Here is a 23,297-nt window from a genome sequence, read left to right as displayed (position 1 = left end):
CCCCATTCCTGGGTGAAGAATACTGCAAAATCTCAATTTCCACCCCACTCCTGGGGGTAGGATACTGCAAAATCCCATTCCCTCCCCACTCCAGGGGGAAGAATACTCCAAAATCTCAATTCTACCCCACGTCTGGGGGAAGGATACTGCAAAAAACCCATTCCTGGGTGAAGAATACTGCAAAATCTCAATTTCCACCCCAATCCTGGGGGAAGGATACTGCAAAACCCCCATTCTCACCTCATTCTTGGGGGAAAGATATTGCAAAATGTCAATTTCCACCCCAGGTGTAACGAAGATTGATGAATAGGTTTTTTTCAAACTTGAAAATTTTTAGATGCGTAGATTTCAACTTCCCTGGTCAACATTCCACAGGTCTTAACCCCCATGTTCTGTTCGAAAAAACTTCCTAATGTTATGTTCGGGTCACATACGACCCGGACCGAAAACTCTTCATTTGAAGTGCTTATGTTTGGTCAATTTGAAAACCTTTTTCACTTGGAAAGTAGTCTGAACATTTCTGCACACAATGATATGAAAATTGAAATGAAAAAAGTAAATCTTATTGGTTTATTTTGCGGATATATTGCATGCCCCCCCCCCGTTTTTGTGAATTTTTTTCAATTTATGGATAGTTTTGCTTGCAAAATCCATTCTATTTTACTAAAGTTGGTGTGGGATTGGTAGCTTGAACATTTCTGAACACAATGATATGAAAATTGAACTGGAAAACCTGATGCATATTGGTTTATTTTGTTGATGAAATGCATGCCCCCCCCCCGTTTTTTTGAAATAGTCTTCACTTTATGGATAGTTTTGCTAGCAAAATACATTCTATTTTACTAAAGTTGGTGTGGGATTTGTAGCTTGAACATTTCTGAACATAATGATATGAAAATTGAACTGGAAAAATTGATGCATATTGGTTTATTTTGCACATAAATGGCCCCCCATGCTTATACTCAAATAGGCTTATACTCGAGTAGGCTTATACTCGAGTACAAGACAATATGGTTTTATATTCAAAAATAAACCAATAAGAATCATTTTTTTCAGTTCATTTCTATTTTTCTTATGTTCAGGATTGTTTCAAAAGGATATTCCAAATATTTCTAGCCAAATATGTATAAAAAGTGACAATAATGGCACACAGCAAGGCCGAGGGGGGGTGGCCCTTTTGTGGCAAAAATAAACCAATAAGAACCATTTTTTTCAGTTCATTTATATTTTTCTTATATTCAGAAATGTTCAATTTAGTATATCAAACCTTTTGGGGGAAAATTCCTTAGGGATTTGTAGCCCTAAAAAATAGAAATTGACACGAAATTCAGAAAGGATGGGGGGAGGGGCTTTTTGATCAAAATAAAAATATAAGTCTCAATTTTTCCAGTTCAATTTTCATATCATTATGTTCATAAATGTTCAAACTAGTTTTCCAGTTGAAAAAGTTTTCAAAAAGATCAAATTCAAGTACCTAAAAAAATTCTTTTTGGTCCGGTCACATACGAACAGAAACAGACTCGAAGTGATGATTTTTTTTGCCCAGAAAACAATTAGCCACCACCCCAAAAATATTTTTTGATGATCAGCATTGTTAAATTGAGTAAATGAATGCCTAAGATTTTAAAGAATATTTCGGATTTGGAGCATAAAAAAATAAAAAGTGAAAATGGTTGCAAGCAGCCGAGGGGGGGGGGGGGGGGGCTTATTTCTGATGTTAAAAAACCAATAAGAATAATTTTTTCAGTTCCTTTATATTTTTATTATATTCAGAAATGTTCAAGCTACCAATCCCACACCAACTTTAGTAAAATAGAATGGATTTTGCAAGCAAAACTATCCATAAATTGAAAAGAAATCACAAAAACGGGGGGGGGGCGTGCATTATATCAGCAAAATAAACCAATAAGATTTACTTTTTTCATTTCAATTTTCATATCATTGTGTGCAGAAATGTTCAGACTACTTTCCAAGTGAAAAAAGTTTTCAAATTGACCAAACATAAGCACTACAAATGAAGGGTTTTCGGTCTGGGTCGTATGTGACCCGAACATAACATTAGGAAGTTTTTTTGCCCAGCAAAAACTAAGCCCCCCACCCCCCAAAAAAAATTATCATAGAGAGAACCCCTGAAATGATGAAAAGTCATGAAATTTCAAGTTTCAGATATGCAGGGAAAATGTTTTACCGGGGACTCAAACTTGGTTTCGGGTCACATAGGACCAAGTTTGACAAACTGTCAGGTGTGAAAGATAAATGCCATAAGAGAAGTTCCTAGAAACAGGAATCTAATCAACTAATCAATGATCAAACTCTATTTTGATGCTAGATTAGGGTTATTGTAATTAAAGGGGGTTGGACTTAGACTATTTGTGAGAATGTAGAGATTCCATGCCATCAATTTCCTCACTAGGGTTGCATTATTATTACTATTAGCCTTCTCACTGTTCCTATCACCGATCTCCTCCTACTTATGACTACATGACTGTAAATTGTTGCTTGTATCTTTATGATTTATATTAATATTGATTGGTACTGCAGTTAAAGGATGAAACATAGAAACATAGAAGATTGACGGCAGAAAAAGACCTCATGGTCCATCTAGTCTGCCCTTATACTATTTCTTGTATTTTATCTTAGGATGGATATATGTTTATCCCAGGCATGTTTAAATTCAGTTACCCTGGATTTACCGACCACGTCTGCTGGAAGTTTGTTCCAAGCATCTACTACTCTTTCAGTAAAATATTTTCTCACGTTACTTCTAATCTTTCCCCCAACTGTTGTAGTTAGCTCTGGCCCAGCTCCTGCCCCAAGGAATGTGGAGGTGAATGTGGGGGAAACATCCACATGCCGCAGGTCTGTTTTGCTCTCAATAGAATCTCCTGATGAAGGCTCCTCTGACGAAGGAAGCATGAGTAGCAGGGAAGGGGGGAGTTTGGCAGACAGCCCAGGAGGAGATCAATCATCTGTATCATCCCTGGATTCTGAACAAGAATTAATGACACATCCACGCATGCGTAGAGTGATGCATAGAAGACAACAACTGAAGGATTATTACAAGAGAAAATGAGGCCACCTGTGGTTGGGTGGGGCTGCTGTAATTAGTGCTACAGATAAAAGTGCAGCCTGGTGTTTTAGCCTCATGGCAGTTTATCTGATTCAATGTTTCATCAAGATCGTGGTTTTTTGCTGTGTGGACTCTCTGGACTTTAGAATTGGACTCAATTTCCCAGTTATTGGGTGAGCAATTGGATTGCATTTAACCTATGCTTTGTGTGTACCAGAAAATCCCTTTGACATTTAAAAAGGGAGCTGTTTCTGTTTTTCTGTTTATAAAAACTTTTGGGTTTTCCTTTTATCGTGTGGTGTGTGTCTTCCTGGACTAATTACCCTGTAATTACAGGCGGTTGAGACCTGCCGGCAGAACACCAACTAACCTCAAATTGTGTCTCCTTGTTCTTATGTTCACTTTCCTATTAAAAACATTTCTCTCCTGAACCTTATTTAACCCTTTAACATATTTAAATGTTTCGATCATATCCCCCCTTTCCCAAAGAACCATTGAAAAATTAGGATGAGAGAAATAAATTTTATAATACCTAAACAGAAAAATGGCAACTTTAAAGAATGTAATCAAAGGTCGGGGTAAAGTTAAGTTAATGTCACCGTTCCAATTAACATCTGAGAAATAAATCAGAGTCCAAACCTTGGCCTTCTTCCAAGTTCCAATTTATTAACAGACCAATTTTGGTTACAAACTGTAGTCAACCCGATACTAACTTTTCCTACAGTTTTCCACCCAGGTAAAGGTTTATCCCTTGTCCCCATACCCACAAGTTCATCACATGGACCACTCCGGTTCTCTCAAAATCCACAATCCTCCCTTGCACTTCCAGCTGGTGCTGAACAAAAGATGACCTTGAATCTCTGGGAAGAATTTGTTGTGGTTAGTATTTTTCCCTCTCATGCAACCACCCCTCCCCAATTCCCACAGTACTATTCTACTTGTGGCAGGCCAAAGTCTCCAACTCAAAACGATGGCTTCAGCCTGACAATTAAATCATTTTAAAAAGGCACCACAATTTTGAAATAAGATTTAGGAAGTTGAGGAAGCGAGCGAAGGGGGCTAAACGAGGTCTCTTCAGCAGAGTGAGTGTTATTAAAAATAAATGTGGTGGAATAATTTTGTGTGAAATTGAAGTGACAGAATGCTGAAAAGAGTGTCTTACAGAACTGTATGGGAATGACAGTGATACATCCGAGGACATAACCGGAGCAAATACTGTATTATCCATGTTAGCACTCAAGAAAAAAAGTGATGAAAAGAGAGTAATAATGCTGTGAAAAATGTTGAAAAGTGTTAAAGCTTTCTGATGTAAACGTGGTAACCGGAGAAAATATTAACATGGTTTGCTTATGCAGCTAGTCCTCAGTTTAAAGCATTCATTTAGTGGCCATCCAAAGAACAATGGCACTGGAAAGAGTAACTTATGAGCAGTTTTCGCACATGATCACAGCAACATAAGAGTCTTAAGACTCCATAAGAGTCTTAAGACTCACTTATGTCGCCAGGCTTGGGGTTATTGCATCCTAGCCAGTGAAGGGCTACCAAAAATTTTACTATCACACTGTGGGCGTGGCTTATGCATTTTCTTTCATCATCTTTTAGTGCAAATTGGGTGCTCTGGGGTGGAGCTCCATTTTTGCTACCCCACTGCATGTCGTCCCCCACTCCTGTCCAGGCAACAGCCCACTCCTGATCCTAGTCCCCTGGCCGACGAATATTATGTATGGTTGCTCTTTAAATGGGTATGACTGATTTTTTAAAATATAGTAAACAATTTTAGAGTATTTTATTTATTTATTTGTTTGTTTGTTTGTTTGTTTGTTTATTTGATTTGTATGCCGCCCTTCTCCGAGGACTCAGATTTTAGAGTAGTTTATTTAATTTTACTTAATTGGATTTAGTGCAGGGGTGGGCAAAGGTTGCTGTTCTATGACATGTGGACTTCAACACCCAGAATTGCTTATTAGAGCAAGTAGAACTGCAGAAAAAACAATTGCTGCCAACCTGCCTTCCATTGAGGACCTGTATACTGCACGAGTCAAAAAGAGGGCGGGGAAAATATTTGCTGACCCTTCGCATCCTGGACACAAACTGTTTCAACTCCGACCCTCGAAACGTCGCTACAGAGCACTGCACACCAAGACAACTACAGTTTCCCCCCGAATGCCATCACTCTGCTAAACAAATAATTCCCTCAACACTGTCAGACTTTTTACTAAATCTGCACTTCTATTTCTACTAGTTTTTTCTCATAATTCCTATCACCCATCTCCTCCTACTTAGGACGGTATGACTGTAACTTGTTGCTTGTACCCTAAGATTTTTATTAATATTGATTGTTTCTTAATTGCTTATTTTTCTTCATTGCTCATTGGTTATGACAATCATTAAATGTTGTACCACATGATTCTTGACAAATGTATCTTTTTCTTTTATGTACGCTGAGAGCATATGCACCAAGACAAATTCCTTGTGTGTCCAATCACACTTGGCCAATAAAAATTCTATTCTATTCTATTCTAGATTCATTTCAGTACCTGGGCAGAGGATTTATTAAAAATGGAAAATGGATGGAGAAATTAAGATATGCAATGCAGGGAGAAATGTTTTGTTTGTATGTTTTGTTCGTCCATCCATCCACTAAGAGAAGTGAAAAATGCTGTGTAGAATGGCTGCTTTTCTCTACTTCATTATATGGATGTGAGAGCTTTATATGTCATAAAGCAGAGGAAAATGAAATTGGCAAGGTCAAGTGAGAATGGCTACTAAAATGAATGTCAATAAATACGGTACAAAGGTGACAGACCTGTAGCAAAGGTTGAGAGAATAATTGAAATGATTTGGTGCGAGAGAGAAATAATCTCAAAATCTCAAAAGCAATATGAAGAGACAAAAAGGAAGGATAAATACAATTCTGGCTGAAAATGATTTCGTCTTCAAAAAGAGAGTTTTATAAGACATCCTTTCCAGACTGTCATTGAACAATATGAGAATAACAGGGAAAATACTCCTTAAAAACCAGTATAACTAATTGTACAGCGTTCAGTATCTATTACAATGTGGGAAATGAGGCATCCATAAATGGTCAAAGCAATGGAAACTGCAGTTTAATCTTTCCAAATGTAAAATAATGCACTTGGGGAAAAGGAATCCTCAATCTGAGTATTGTATTGGCATTTCTGTTTTAGCAAAAACTTCAGAAGAGAAGGATTTAGGGGTAGTGATTTCTGACAGTCTCAAAATGAGTGAACAGTGCAGTCAGGTGGTAGGGAAAGCAAGCAGGATGCTTGGCTGCATAGCTAGAGGTATAACAAGCAGGAAGAATGAGATTGTGATCCTGCTATATAGAGCGCTGGTGAGACCACATTTGGAATACTGTGTTGTTCTGGAGACCTCACCTACAAAAAGATATTGAGAAAATTGAACAGGTCCAAAGACGGGCTACAAGAATGGTGGAAGGTCTTAAGCATAAAACGTATCAGGAAAGACTTCATGAACTCAATCTGTATAGTCTGGAGGACAGAAGGAAAAGGGGGGACATGATAGAAACATTTAAATATGTTAAAGGGTTAAATAAGGTTCAGGAGGGAAGTGTCTTTAATAGTAAAGTGAACACAAGAACAAGGGGACACAATCTGAAGTTAGTTGGGGGAAAGATCAAAAGCAACATGAGAAAATATTATTTTACTGAAAGAGTAGTAGATCCTTGGAACAAACTTCCAGCAGACGTGGTAGATAAATCCACAGTAACTGAATTTAAACATGCCTGGGATAAACATATATCCATCCTAACATAAAATACAGAAAATAGTATAAGGGCAGACTAGATGGATCATGAGGTCGTTTTCTGCCGTCAGTCTTCTATGTTTCTAAGAGAAGTGAAAAATGCTGTGTAGAATGGCTGCTTTTCTCTACTTCATTATATGGATGTGAGAGCTTTATATGTCATAAAGCAGAGGAAAATGAAATTGGCAAGGTCAAGTGAGAATGGTTACTAAAATGAATGTCAATAAATACGGTACAAAGGTGACAGACCTGTAGCAAAGGCTGAGAGAATAATTGAGATGATTTGGTGCGAGAGAGAAATAATCACAAAATCTCAAAAGCAATATGAAGAGACAAAAAGGAAGGATAAATTCAATTCTGTCTGAAAATGATTTCGTCTTCAAAAAGAGAGTTTTATAAGACATCCTTTCCAGACTGTCATTGAACAATATGAGAATAACAGGGAAAATACTCCTTAAAAACCAGTATAACTAATTGTACAGCGTTCAGTATCTATTACAATGTGGGAAATGAGGCATCCATAATTTATAAAGTAGCTGGAGAAAGTGAGACAAGAAAATAAAGGAAAGAAGATCATGCAGCAATAATTAGAGTAAATCTCTGTTAATGGAGCCCAACTGGAAAAAAACAGGCATACTTGCTGTTTATTGGCATGATTATAAACTACAGTGATACCTTGTCTTACAAACGTCTCGTCATACAAACTTTTCAAGATAAAAACCTGGGGTTTAAGATTTTTTTGCCTCTTCTTACAAACTATTTTCATCTTACAAACCCACCGCCACCGCTGGGATGCCCCGCCTCCGGACTTCCGTTGCCAGCGAAGCACCCGTTTTTGCGCTGCTGGGATTCCCCTGAGGCTCCCCTCCATGGGAAACCCCACCTCCGGACTTCCATGTTTTTGTGATGCTGCAGGGGAATCCCAGCAGGGGAAATCCCAGCAGCACAAAAATAGATGCTTCGCTGGCAGCGGAAGTCCAGAGGTGGGGTTTCCCAGCAAGGGGAGCCTCAGTGAAATTGCAGCAGCGCAAAAACACAGAGGTCTGGAAGTGGGGTTTTGAGGACTTCGGTGTTTCTGCGCTGCTGCGATTTCACTGATGCTCCCTTCGCTGGGAAACCTCATCTCTGGACTTCCGTTGCCAGCGAAGCGCTCGTTCTTGCGATGCTGGGATTCCCCTGCAGCATCGCAAAAACACAGAAGTCCAGAGGTGGGGTTTCCCATGGAGGGGAGCCTCAAGGGAATTCCAGCAGCAGAAAAACGGGCGCTTCGGCTGGCAAAAGGGGTGAGTTTTGGGCTTGCACGCATTAATCACTTTTCCATTGATTCCTATGGGAAACATTGTTTCATCTTACAAACGTTTCACCTTAAGAACCTCGTCCCGGAACCAATTAAGTTTTTAAGACAAGGTATCACTGTATTTCGAAGACTAGACATTCAAATGACTGAGGAATTCTGATTGCAGTAGTCAACTCCACAAGTCTACTTACTCTTCTGGAAACTCCACGGACTTGTTTTTGATCTTGTTGTGAAGTGCCAGGATGAATTCATCGATGAAGGGACACTGCAAAAAGAAATCATTTTTCCATTCTCTTTGGCCTATAGAAAACCTTACACTCATATATCAATATTCTTAAGGACTTGAAGTCATATTAGTGTGTGCGATTAGTTATATGGGTTTTATTTTTCACTTGCTTCTGGATGGTGGTTATATTTTGTCTGTAGGATATATATATAGTGGTACCTCTACTTAAGAACTTAATTAGTTCCATGACCTAGTTCTTAAGTAGAAAAGTTCTTAAGTAGAAGCAATTTTCCCCCTAGGTATCAATGTAAAAGCAAATAATGCGTGCAAACTCATTAGGAAAGAAATAAAAACTTGGAAATTTGGGTGAGAGGAGGAGGAGGAAGAAGAGGAGGAGGACAGTCACTGCTGAAGGAAGCAGGTGAGGTGAGGGGAATAAAAAAAGTCCAAAACTTTAAGGCTTAAAAAAAAAAAGAGGGACTCTGAAGCAGTGAGGAGGAGCATGCGCCTCCCATACACCTGGCGCAAGGCTGCCTCCCATACACTGCGTCAGAGAGAGAAACCCAGGGGGAATGGCAGGAAACTGGCTGGGCCTTCGTGCCACTCTCAAATTTCCTGGGAAATTTTTCAAGGCTCGGGTTCTTAAGTAGAAAATGGTTCTTAAGAAGAGGCAAAAAAACTCTTGAACACCCAGTTCTTATCTAGAAGAGTTCTTAAGTAGAGGCGCTCTTAAGTAGAGGTACCACTGTATGTTTATATATATGTGTGTGTGTGTGTGTGTTTGCGCGCACACATGTGTACGTGGTCTTACCCAGGTTATTACCTGTTTCATTATATATATTTATGCATTACTGAACAATCCTTGTCTCGTTGATTCGTTGTTTCAGAGGGGCGTGCATAAGCGCACCACTGTGCCTACCGTCCCTGTCCTATTGTCTTCTTTTGTTACTTTTTATCATTACTTATAATTGTTTGACTAAATAAATAAGTAAGTAAGTAAGTAAGTAAGTAAGTAAGTAAGTAAGTAAGTAAATAAATAAGTAAATAAGTAAATAAGTAAATAAATACTTCAACAGAATGACCAAGGGTAGGTAAAAATCAGTGGGAGCAGAAACAATGTCCAATTATCTGCCATTTCCCCACTGAATTTGGCAGGGACTCTGGCAGGGACCATTGGAAATTTCCCTTCCCTTCCCTCTCTTCCTGTGCTACAATTCAATTCAACCTTTTATTGTCAGAGAACAGCATGTGTATAATGAGATTGGCTGAGCCCCCTTTGTGTACCCCCCAACACGATGCAAATAATTTATATTAATTAATTAACAATTAATTTCTTTCTATATTGTAGAAAATAATCTACATTACAATATAATGTAGAACAGTACCATAATAATAATAATAATAATAATAATAATAATAATAATAATAATAATTATTTATTAGATTTGTATGCCGCCCCTCTCCGAAGACTCGGGGCAGCTCATAACAATAATAAAACTGTGTGACAATGTAAACAAATCTAATATTTTTTTTAAAAAGCATCTAAAAATGCATGCATTTATCTATCTTATAGGAGAGCTTAACCCTTATAATATAGCTAGTTTCCAGATAATAGAGATTGCTAAGCAATGTTTAACAAGGTGCTTAAATCCAGTAGATTGATGCACCTTTTAGTACACCTAATTGGTTGAAAGGGAAAGTGGAAAGACCTAGAATAGATGATTTAGCTCTTTACGCCATTAAAAAAACATAGCCCGCAGACTCCTTACCTTCCCGTACACAAAACAAAAGAGAGTGATACCCATTGCCCAGACATCTAGAGCCTGAAAGAAAAAGAAACATTTATTTAATGTATTTATCTTACATTTTAACATTTTTAACTTCTCATTTTTAATGCCCTATTACTCAAACTACTGCTGGCTTGAGGATTTTTCCTCTCTTGGGTATGTTTCTTCTCAAGGTTTGTTTGTTCGTTTGTACTTCTGGTAACCTTGGAGTTTCCCTAAGATGTGATGATAATATCTTCTTACATGTGGACAATGCCATTTTTGGCCGGATGAGTATTAGTCCTTGTAAGCTGAACATCAGAAATAAAGGTAATGATTTGAAGGTATGATACTAAACATACTATAGAACACGGCTTTCCAAACTTTGAAACTTTAAGACTTGTGGATGTCAATTCCCAGAATTTTCCTTCCATCCATCCATCCATCCATCCATCTATCTATCTGATTTATATGCTACCCCCCTCCAAGGACTTGGGGCAGTAGCAATAGCATTTAAACTTATATACCGCTTCTTAGTGCTTTTACAGCTCTCTCTAAGTGGTTTACAGAATCTATCCATCCATCCATCCATCCACAGTAAATTCACAGTGACTGAATTTAAACATACCTGGGATAAACATATATCCATCCTAAGATAAAATACAGGAAATAGTATAAGGGCAGACTAGATGGACCATGAGGTCTTTTTCTGCCGTCAGTCTTCTATGTTCCTATGTTCCTATGTTCCTATGTTTCTATCTATCTATCTATCTATCTATCTATCTATCTATCTATCTATCTATCTATCTATCTATCTATCTATCTACCTACCTACCTACTTACCTACCTACCTATCTGATTTATATGCTACCCCTCTCCAAGGACTTGGGGCAGTAGCAATAGCATTTAGACTTATATACCGCTTCTTAGTGCTTTTACAGCCCTCTCTAAGCGGTTTACAGAATCAGCATATTTCCCCCAACAATCTGGGTCCTCATTTAACCACCTCGGAAGGATGGAAGGCTGAGTCAACCTTGAGCCGGTGGTGAGATTTGAACTGCTGAACTACAACGATGTAAATTTTATGAAGCAGTTGCTGTTTTTTCCCCTCCCCCTCCCACATTAAAGTTGATTTTAACAGTTATTCAGACACACAGCAAATCATTTGATTTTCAGGATACTGGGACACATATATTCGCTAATCATGTTTCTAGAATTTTCCACTGAGTAGAGGCAGGGTGACGCAGTGGTTAGAATGCAGCATTCCCGGCTACTTCAGCTACAGTTGTAGTTGTAGTTCAGCAGTTCAAATCTCATCACCGGCTCATTTAAAAAATGGCGCATCCCATCGGTATATTGTTATTGGGTTAGGAATATTTATTTCTGATGATTTTAATGTCTTTATGCTGTAAGTTTTCCAGAGTTGCCTTGAAATGAGATCTCCAACAAATAAATGTAGTTAATAATAATCATGTTTCCTCCCATTGAAAGTGCATGCTAAAGCAATATAGAAAAGCAAGGATTCTACCTTTCCACTGAAACTCTTTCCAGAATCTGAAATCGTTTCAGGGGCCATGAAGGCTGGGGTCCCCGCAGTGCTGGAGAGCTGGGCATCACTGCCTTCGAACTGATTGCTCACTCCAAAATCAGCAATTTTGACATGTCCATCATCCCCCAAGAGCAAGTTTGATGGTTTGATGTCTCGGTGAATGATCTTCTGATAATGCACTGGGAAGGCAAAAAAGAAAACGGTCAGGGTTCCAAGTAAACACTCCCAACGAAAGAAAACTCCGAGGCTAGGCATTCCTCAAAGTTCCACTTTATTAGAGTTGTCATATTGACACAACTGGGAAAACACGACTCTGAAAGCTCCTGGGTTTTCCGCATCCAAAAGAATGCCCAAGTTAAGAAATTGAGTTAAGAAATAGAAATAAAAAGATCACAAAAGACATATAACGATTAGTAAAATAAATATGGAAATATGAATGATTTGAATAGGGACTTTGTGATTGTACGAAATACTACCGCACGAATCCCAGCGGCCGATAAGGTCCCACAGAGTTGGCCTTCTCCGGGTCCTGTCGACTAAACAATATTGTCTGGGGGGCCCCAGGGGAAGAGCCTTCTCTGTGGCGGCCCCGGCCCTCTGGAATCAACTCCCCCTGGAGATTAGAACTGCTCCCACCCTCCTTGTCTTCTGTAAACTACTTAAGACCCACTTATACCGCCAGGCATGGGGGATTTGAGACACCTTTCCCCCAGGCTTATTATAATTTATGTTTGGTATGTATGTGCTGTTTGGTTTTTAATTATGATAGGGTTTTTAGTTTGTTTGCCCCCCCCCTTAATATTAGATTTGTGCCTATATATATTGTTTTATTGTTTATTGTGAGAGGAGCGGCATACAAATCTAATAAATTATTATTATTATTATTATTATTATTATTATTATTATTATTATTACTGTAATTAACTAATATGTACATTATTATAGGATTTAATGACATATCTGATGTAGCAATGCAGAAATACTGAATGTTTGCTGATATCACAATTTTTTTGTTTTATTTACTTATTTATTTACTTATTTACTTATTTATTTATTAGATTTGTATGCCGTCCCTCTCCGAAGACTCGGGGTGGCTAACAATAAAGAAGACAATGTAAACAAATCTAATATTAAAAATAATCTAAAAATCCCCAATTTAACAAACAAACAAGCATACCATGTATAAATTCTATAAGCCTAGCGGGAAGGGAAAAATTTCAATTCCCCCATGCCTGACGACAGAGGTGGGTTTTAAGGAGCTTGCGAAAGGCAAGGAGGGTGGGGGCAACTCTGATATCTGGGGGGAGCTGGTTCCAGAGGGTCGGGGCCGCCAGAGAAGGCTCTTCTCCTGGGTCCCGCCAAATGACATTGTTTAGTCGACGGGACCCGGAGAAGGTTTGTTGTTGTTTTTCCTTTGTCCATCTTTTGTTGGTATTTATTTGCCTGTTTTAAATTATATTTGAAAACTAATAAAATTTTTCAAAAAAAAGACCCTGCCCCTGCACCCACATGTCCATCAGGTGGTGAAATCAATGCACCGTCCCAAGTGGAGATACTCCCCAGTCGCACTCCTCCTTCTGTGACCTTGACTCACAGAAAAAGGAATGTTATTTGGACAATATGTCTCCCCAGCTCCACACAAACCTCGCTCCCATTTTCCCACAGCACTAAATGTGCCAGGCCTTACGATTCAAAATGCCCAAAATGGCTTCCAGGCATGACATGAACATGACATCCAATGGTGGCTAAAGGCCTAACTACTTCCACTCCAATAGTACAATGGTGGACTATCAGCTTCCGTTCAATATTATCTTATAAGAATTCTAAATAAGATGGTTGTTGTCAAAACTCTTCCTTGCCTCTCTTGACCTTTGATTTCCAAATTTTCTAGCAACAAAGATAGCCTCTTAAACTCTAAGAAAACTCAAAACTGTTGTAGGACAATAAGTATCTATTAAATCAGCTCAGGTATAGTAAATATTTATTTTATTTATTTATTAATCAGATTTGTATGCCGTCCCTCTCCGCAGACTCGGGGCGGCTCACAGCATAAGCAATACAATGTAAACAAATCTAATATTTAAGTTAATTTAAAAAACCTCAGTTTAGAAACCAATCATACATACTAGCATACCATGCATAAATTTTATAAGCCTAGGGGGAGGGAAAATGTCAATTCCACCATGCCTGACGACAGAGGTGGGTTTTAAGGAGCTTACGAAAGGCTAGGAGGGTGGAGGGAACTCTGATATCTGGGGGGAGTTGGTTCCAAAGGGTCGGGGCCGCCACAGAGAAGGCTCTTCCCCTGAGTCCCACCAAACAACATTGTTTAGTCGACGGGACCCAGAGAAGGCCAATTCTGTGGGACCTAACTGGTTGCTGGGATTCCAACACTTTGAATTGTGACCGGAAACTGATTGGCAACCAATGCAGACTGCGGAGTGTTGCTGTGACATGGGCATATTTAGGAAAGCCCATGATAGCTCTCACAGCTGCATTTTGCACGATCTGAAGTTTCTGAACACTTTTCAAAGGTAGCCCCATGTAGAGAGCATTACAGTAGTCGAGCTTCGAGGTGATGAGGGCATGAGTGACTGTGAGCAGTGACTCCCGGTCCAAATAGGGCCGCAACTGGATCTTTCCAGATCTTTCCATTACTAAGAACCCGTCAATTCAAGACCAACGTCTAGTAACTACATGCATTATTCATGATTTTTTCTTGGCAAAATGCAATTTTTAAAAAAAACAACAACAGTTATTTCTAAATTTATACTAAAGTTCTGAGATTTCCTGATGGTTTAAAAAAATCAACTAGGGTTAGTTGGGTACTGCCATCTAGTTTTCAATAGGCAAGATGGTATATAGGACAAGGTAGCCTGTTTTTCAGTTAAGATTTTGTGGAAGGGCTTCCAATAATTAATATTAGTATTAGATTCAGTATCAGATGTTAGGGGTTGAAAAATTGACTATTTGGTTCCTGGGCAATTTATTTTGAAAATCAACAAAATTCTCTCAAAATTGTTTCTGGTCTGGTCACATTTTTCCCACTGCTGTTTCTACTTATGACCATTGAAAAATAATTTATGTGTTCGTTATTTTTTTGTAAAATATACATTGCTTTTCTAAGACATCTACAAGATATCCTTTGAGGCACTCGGTAGAATGGAATATGTTAAAATTATTTATTTTTATTTATTATTTATTTATTAGATTTGTATGCCGCCCCTCTCCGTAGATTCGGGGCGGCTAACAACAACAATAAGACAATATAAAGAAATCTAATATTTAAGTTTAAGTTAAATTAAAAAATCCTAATTTAAGAAACCAATCATACATACAGACATACCAAACATAAATTTTATAAGCCTAGGGGGAAGGGAATATCTCAAATCCCCCATGCCTGACGACAAAGGTGGGTTTTAAGGAGCTTACGAAAGGCAAGGAGGGTGGGGGCAACTCTGATCTCTGGGGGGGAGTTGGTTCCAGAGGGTCGGGGCCACCACAGAGAAGGCTCTTTCCCTGGGTCCCACCAGACGGCATTGTTTAGTCGACAGGACCCGGAGAAGGCCAACTCTGTGGGACCTAACTGGTCGCTGGGATTTGTGCGGCAGAAGGCAGTCCCGGAGATATTCTGGTCCGAAAATTAATTTTTTATCCCATTTATATCTTTCCTTTCCCTTGGTAGAACATAACAGAAATGCAAAGATATTTTTAATAAGTTAGAAACAAGGTAATTTAAATCCACTTAAACTTCGCAAATATCAAAATAGTTGACATTTAAAAACCTAACCGAGGAGATACGCCCTAATTGTTCTTGTAAAAGCAGACAGAGTGAAAGTTTGAGCGCAGATCCCACGATTAAAGTTAGAGATGTGCAAAACTCCCCCTTCATCCAGAACCACTTTCAATTTTGAAATATTAAACCCTGGAAGACTACCAAATCCTCTTCGGAACTATCAGACTGCTGAAATCCAGAAGAAAAATGCTCCAATTTAGGAACAATAACTTTTTGTCATTATAAAAAAGTTATTTGTAAAGACCAGAGGTGGGTTCAGACCGGTTCTATAGAACCTGTAGTATTTTGGTGGCCTGAGTCACCTCTCACCCCTGAGCCAGTTCTTCCAGCAGTGCCATAGGCCCTGCCATCTTGTTTTTGGCTTCTGCACATGCACAGAAACTTTTAAAAACTAGTGCGCATGTGCTTATTATTATTATTATTATTATTATTATTATTATTATTATTAATTAGATTTGTATGCCGCCCCTCTCTGCAGACTCGGGGCGGCTTACGGCAATGATAAAAACAATATATAATAACAAATCTAATAGTTGCAATCTAAAATAACAATAATACATTTAAAAAGTCTAAAAAACAAGAAACCCCAATGTATAAAAACATACATACAGTCATCATACATAAAAAACTACATAGGCAGGGGGAGATGTTTCAGTTCCCCCACGCTTGATGGCAGAGGTGGGTTTTAAGGAGTTTACGAAAGGCAAGGAGGGTGGGGGCAGTTCTAATCTCTGGAGGGAGCTGATTCCAGAGGGTCGGAGCCGCCACAGAGAAGGCTCTTCTCCTGGGTCCCGCCAAACGACATTGTTTAGTTGACGGGACCCGGAGGAGACCAACTCTGTGGGACCTAACCGGTCGCTGGGATTCGTGCGGCAGAAGGCGGTCTCGTAGATACCCTGGTCCAGTGCCATGAAGGGCTTTATAGGTAATGACCAACACTTTGAATTGCTACCAGAAACTGATCGGCAACCAATGCAGACTGCGGAGTGTTGGAGTAACATGGGCATATTTGGAGTAACATGGGCATATGCCTGCGCAGCTCAACCAAATGAACTGGCAGTGGGAGAATCCGCAACCTACCCCTGGTAAATACCAATATAAGAACATAAGAACCATGCTGAATCAGGACAAAGCCCATCGAATGCAGCATTCTGTGTCACACAGTGGTCCACCAATTGTACATGGGGATTTTGAGCAGAAAGAGAAGGCAAAACCCTCCCTTTCCCTTGACCCCCAACAAATGGAATTATGCCTGCCTCAACCAACAGAGGCGGTACATGGACATCCGTTTCAATAACCACCAATACACTCGGCATCCATGAATCTGTCTAATCCTGCCTTGAAGCTATCAAGGCCGACAGCCGTCACGACCTCTCCTGGAAGTGAATTCCCTAAACCAACGACCCTCAGGGTGAAGAAATATTTCCCTTGATTTGTCCTCACTTTCTTACCTATGAACTTTAGGGAGTGCCCCCTCATCCTAGTATTGTGTGATAGAGAAAAGAATTTTTTTCTATCCACCTTTTCTATCCCATGCATGATTTTATACACTTCGATCAAGTCACCCCTTAAACGCCATCTTTCAAGGCTGAGGAGACCAAGGCGTTGCAACCTGATTTCATAAGGGAGATGCTCCATTTCCTTGATCATTCTTGTTGCCCTTTTTTGCACCTTTTCCAGTTCCATTATAGTTAATTATAGTTTATTAGATTTGTATGCCGCCCCTCTCCGAAGACTCGGGCGGCTCACAGCATAACAGTAATACAATACATTACAAATCTAATAATAAAAAATTAAATCCCTTTAAAAAGACATTAATAACATAATAAAACCCCTAACTATTATATCCTTCTTGAGGTGCGGTGACCAGAACTGTACACAGTACTCCAAGTGTGGTCTCACCATCGATTAGTACGGAGGCAATACAACACTTGCCAACCTATTTTCGATTCCCTTCCTAATCATGCCAAGCATGAAATTTCATTCAATAGCACTGGAAGACAAAGGCTGAGAAAGACCAGTACAAAAAGTTGCCTTGACATGTCAACACTAGGCCCTGGCAAACAAGGGGAAGTTATTTATTTAGACTACTGTCTCCATGACAGCCATGAAAATTCACAATCCATAACAGAGACAGAAGGATCTGTCTGTGGTCTAGATAAAGCTCCAACCACAGGAAGAGCTTTCTGTGACTGGAGATGTTATTTTTAAAGAACACGAAGCTCTGGTGGATTTTTGAAATGCCTACGATAGCGTTCATTGATGACCCCCTTGAGGTCAACTACAGCTATACTGTAATTAAATTAAATTAAATTAAAGTGACTTCTTTAAAAAAAATATTGTTTATTTTTTCCAAAATTTTAAAACGAAAAAAACTCAACATTTCAATTATTTAATATAGATTTAAACCCGATATCTTGTATTTGTTACATTTCACAATTCAAAGTGTTGGTCATGACATTTAAAGCCCTACATGGCATTGGACCAGATTACCTCCGGAACTGTCTGCTACCGCACGAATCCCAGCGACCGATAAGGTCCCACAGAGTTGGCCTTCTCTGGGTCCTGTCGACTAAACAATGTCGTTTGGCAGGCCCCAGGGGAAGAGCCTTCTCTGTGGCGGCCCCGGCCCTTTGGAACCAACTCCCCCCGGAGATTAGAATTGCCCCCACCCTCCCTGTCTTTCGTAAACCACTCAAGACTCATTTATACCGCCAGGCATGGGGGAGTTGAGATATTCCTTCCCCCTAGGCCATTACAAGTTATGCATGGTATGTTTGTGTGTCTGTTTGGTTTTATAAATAAGGGTTTTTAGTTGTTTTATTATTGGATCATCACATGTTGTTTTTATCATTGTTGTTAGCCGCCCCGAGTCTGCGGAGGGGGGCGGCATATAAATCCAATAAATTAAATTAAATTCTTATATCATCTCTTTATTCTACATATTTCTATATTCCTTTTGATACATCCTTTCACATTTTATTCCCGTCTTTACTTTTGTTACTCATCCAATCGTACCGATTTTTTAAACTAGACTTCTTTGCTGCCCAATCCCGTGGGACTCAATAAAGTTCCACTTTCAATTATAATAACAGTTCCGATCCTGTTTCTCAGGGATTTTCACATTCTGATCAAGGGGGAACAGTGTTTCCCAGTCTTAGCCAATTTAAGATGCGTGGATCTCACTGTCCAGAATAACCCAGCATTCTGGGAGTTGAAGTCCACACATCTCAAGATGACTAAGATGGGGAAACCTTGCATTAGGGAATAGAGTAAGCTCATTAGAGAATAGAGTAAGCTCAATTTAATGGGCTAATTGGAGGAAGGTTGTCTTATTCTGGAATATCCATCAAATTTGAAAGCGCATCATTGCATCATAGATCGATAAGAGATTGGACAACCATTTGTCTGAAATGGTATAGAGTTTCTAGAGCAGGGGTTAGATTGGAACACCGCCAAGAATGCCCTGCCAACTCTGTTACAGTGGTACCTCTACTTAAGAACTTAATTCGTTCTGTGACCAGGTTCTTAAGTAAAAATGTTCTTAAGTAGAAGCAATTTTTCCCATAGGAATCAATGTAAAAGCAAATAATGTGTGCAAACCCATTAGGAAAAAAATAAAAGCTTGGAATTTGGGTGGGAGGAGGAGGAGGAAGAAGAGGAGGAGGACAGTCGCTGCTGAAGGAAGAAGGTGAGGTGAGGGGAATCAAAAAAATCCAAAACTTTAAGGCTTAAAAAAAAAAAGAGGGACTCTGAGGAGGGGAGGAGGAGCACACGTCTCCCATACATCTGCTGCAAGGCTGCCTCCCATACACTGGCTGCTGTTGCTGCTGCTGCCTGCTTCCTCTTCCTTCCCATGCTGAAGGGCTCCCCTCTCCTCTTGCTCGCTCGATTTGTAGCCAGCGCTTTTCCTTAGCTGTGGTGACTCCTCGGCTGCCCAGAGCGAAGGGAGCGTTTCTTTTCTCTGGGCGCTGGCAGAGGTTTATTCCCTGTCCAAGCACCCAGAGAAAGGAAAATGCTTCGTTCTCTCTGGACTGACAAAGCCTCCTTAAGCATCACCGAAAGGCTCCTCTGGCAGCCCAAGATGGCCGGAATTAAAGGGGGAGTGGCAGGAAACTGGCTGGGCCTTTGTACCACTCTCAAATTTCCTAGGAAATTTTTCTGGGCTTGGGTTCTTAAGTAGAAAATGGTTCTTAAGTAGAGGCAAAAAAATCTTGAACACTCGGTTCTTATCTAGAAAAGTTCTTAAGTAGAGGCGTTCTTAAGTAGAGGTACCACTGTATTCTGTTTATCAGTCATTCTAGCACCTTGGATAGATTGTAAAACTATGCAGGCAGTCCTTAACTTTCAACTATTCATTTAGCGACAGTTCAAAGTTACATTGGTACTAAAAGAAAAAAAGCATTATCAAATGTGTTATAAAAACCAAACTAAATTCAACAGTGTTTTCCAGATTCAGCATATTTGCCTATTGTGAGGGAGGGGGAGGCCAAAATTCAGATTGAAATTTTATCCATTGTATCTAACAGAGTCCATAAAAGGAAGACATTGTTATGCCCTTTCTACATCATTTTCTGCAATTCTATTTCAAATACTAAGGCCTTTTTTTGAGCACGGGGGAGGTTGATTTGTTTTAATCTATTTCCCATCACTCTTATGACAACTGTGAGCAATTAAATTGCTGTTGTTCACTACAATGAAATGTTTTATTTATTGAATCCTTGCTTCCCAGCCTACTGAATTATACGATCGTTGACATATTGACTTAAATTCCGATACAAGTTTAAAGAATAGGAGGTTTGCTTAGATTAAAGGTCCACCCTGTTTCCATAATGGCTCAATATGTTTCTGGAACTCAACCAAGAATGAAGAAAAGGCAAGGCAATATTACCTTGCGAAAATGTAAAGACGCTTTATCACAAAAGAGACTGAAAGCATTTGTGCCCCATGCATTAGTGCAATTCCAAATATGTTTAATCGCCACCAAATTTGATATAACAAACTTCAAAGTAAAAATACCCTCAAAACGTCGCTACAGAGCACAGCACACCACACCAAGACAACTAGACACAAGAACAGTTTCCCCCCGAATGTCATCACTCTGCTAAATAAGTAATTCCTTCAACACTGTCAGACTGTTTACTAAGCCTGCACTACTCTTATTACTAGTTTTTTCTCATCATTCCGATCACTCATTTCCTCCCACTAATGACTGTATGATGGTAACTTGTTCCTTGTATCCTTAAGATTTTTAATATTGTTTCCTCGTTGCTTATTTGACCCCCTACGACAATCATTAAGTGCTGTACCTCATGATTCTTGACAAATGCATCTTTTCTTTTATGTACACTGAGAGCATATCCCAGCGGCCGATAAGGTCCCACAGAGTTGGCCTTCTCCGGGTCCCGTCGACTAAACAATGTCGTCTGGCGGGCCCCAGGGGAAGAGCCTTCTCTGTGGCGGCCCCGGCCCTCTGGAATCAACTCCCCCCAGAGATTAGAACTGCTCCCACCCGCCTTGTCTTCTGTAAACTACTTAAGACCCACTTATACCGCCAGGCATGGGGGATTTGAGACACCTTTCCCCCAAGCTTATTATAATTTATGTTTGGTATGTATGTGCTGTTTGGTTTTTAATTATGGTAGGGATTTTAGTTTTTTTTTAATATTAGATTTGTGCCATTATAATATTGTTTTTTATCGTTTGTTGTGAGCCGCCCCGAATCTTCGGAGAGGGGCGGCATACAAATCTAATAAATAATAATAATAATAATAATAATTATAATTATTATTATTATATGCACCAAAGACAAATTCCTTGTGTGTCCCATCACACTTGGCCAATAAAGAATTCTATTCTATTCGATTCACCCCAAATTCAGCCAGTGAAAGAGAACTGAGGGAGGTGAGTCATTTGATTAATATATTTCTCATCTAATGGCTATTGAGATTCATGAATTGCTAATTATCTCCTGGGGGGAGGGGAGTTTCATTTTGCACAGCATGGAAACCAAGACAGCATTTGCTTTAGAAGATCATAACTCTGTGGCTTTTTTGGCACCAGAGATGTGAAAAGGATCTGAGATTCTTTTCTCCTTGCAGCAAAAACTTCCAAATCTGTATGTGATCTGCATCCCTAATAACCAGAAATATTGCTGCAGTAGCTGGACTGCAGTGACTAGGACTTTTTGAGGATGGGATGGTTGCCTGCGATTTCCTTTTTAGATACTGTAATTCCTTCTATCCAAATGGAAGACTATGTTTGAAACTAAAAAAAATTACATAATCGAAAAAGCTATTCACTGTTAAGGTCATGTGTATGGAAATTATGGGTGAAACTCAAAAAATTAGAATATTGTGCAAAAGTTCATTTATTTCAGTAATAAATGAACAGACTGTGGAAACCTTTGCATCTCATTTGGAAACTAAGGACCCAGAGTATGGAGGAAGAATGGAGAGGCACACACTGCAAGATGCTTGAAGTCCAGTGTGAAGTTTCCACAGTCTGTTTTGATTTGGGGAGCCATGTCATCTGCTGGTGTCGGTCCACTGTGCTTCATTAAGTCCAGGGTCAATGCAGCCATCTACCAGGAGAGTTTGGAGCACTTCATGCTTCTTTCCACAGATGAGCTTTATGGGGATGTTGGTTTCATTTTCCAGCAGGACTTGGCACCTGCCCACACTGCCAAAAGCACCCAAACCTGCTTTAATGACCGTGGGATTACTGTGCTTGATTGGCCAGCAAACTGACCTGACCTGAACCCCATAGAGAATCTATGGGGCATTGCCAAGAGAAAGATGAGAGACATGAGACCGAACAATGCAGAAGAGCTGATGGTCGCTATTGAAGCATCCTGGTCTCCCATAACACCTCAGCAGTGCCACAGGTTGATAGTTTCCATGCCACATTACATTGAGGCAGTAATTACTGCAAAATGGGTCCAAAGCAAGTACTGAGTACTTATTTATTTATTTATTTATTAGATTTGTATGCCGCCCCTCTGTAGACTCTGGGTTCTACAACAAAACATCTGCCTGCTCTTTTTGTGAGTTAGGAAGCTAAGAGATTTAAAAAGTGAAAATGAGAAAGACTCACACCCATCTTCCCTGGTATTGTACGAATCTATGAGAAGTTTGCAGAGGGTTCTAAATTCTTGTGGTCAGTTCTACACGTGAAACTTGAAAAATTTAGAATATGGTGCAAAAGTTCATTTATTTCAGTAAAAGGTGAAACTTATATATGAGAGAGACTCATTACATGCAAAGCAAGATAGTTCAAGCTATGATTTGTCATAATTTAATGATTATGGGGTACAGCTCATTGAAAACCTCAAATTAGAAAATTAGATGTTACATGCAATCAATAAAACAAGGATTGTGCATAGAACAATATCGGACCTCTGAAAAGTATAAGCATGCTCTTTATTGTAAGTCTGTACAAGATCCAGCAGACAGCCAGACTGAGAGCTTTTTCCTTTTATAGGGAGATTTTGTGGCTCAGGAATTCTGGGAATTGAAGTCCACAAATCTTAAAGTTGCCAAGGTTGGAGACCTCTACTTTGGAGTGAGAACCAGCCAGCTGGAGTACTTAAAGCTACTCGTCTCCAATGTCAAGATATCCCATGTATCTTCTCTTCTATCCCTTTATCTATCTTATTCTCTCTTTAATTTATCTTATCCTATACTCTCTCTTCTATTCCTTCTCCAATTTTCTTTTCTTTCTTTTCCCTTGAAGGTGTCTTCTACTACTTTCATTGTGTATTATTGTGTACTGGACAAAATTAAATAAATAAAAATAAATAAATATA

The 23,297-nt window shown here is 39.4% G+C and overlaps 1 protein-coding gene across 2 annotated transcripts in view; it reads right to left on the bottom strand.

Moving 5' to 3' along the window:
- Positions 1 to 23,297, bottom strand: part of CAMKK1 (calcium/calmodulin dependent protein kinase kinase 1) — a 179,180-nt gene that overhangs the window by 24,769 nt on the left and 131,114 nt on the right. For both annotated transcript variants that reach the window (XM_070735175.1, XM_070735176.1), the window contains exons 10-12: positions 11,674 to 11,873; positions 10,149 to 10,202; positions 8,345 to 8,418 (exon numbers count right to left, since the gene is read on the bottom strand). In XM_070735175.1, the coding sequence (XP_070591276.1) occupies positions 8,345 to 8,418; positions 10,149 to 10,202; positions 11,674 to 11,873 (328 nt within the window). The remainder of the gene's footprint in view (positions 1 to 8,344; positions 8,419 to 10,148; positions 10,203 to 11,673; positions 11,874 to 23,297) is intronic.

The sequence above is a fragment of the Erythrolamprus reginae genome, chromosome 1, assembly GCF_031021105.1.
Source record: "Erythrolamprus reginae isolate rEryReg1 chromosome 1, rEryReg1.hap1, whole genome shotgun sequence".
NCBI classification, from domain to species: Eukaryota; Metazoa; Chordata; class Lepidosauria; order Squamata; family Dipsadidae; genus Erythrolamprus; species Erythrolamprus reginae.
Note: the sequence above shows the minus strand (reverse complement) of the source record. Positions and strands in the feature narration are given on the sequence as shown.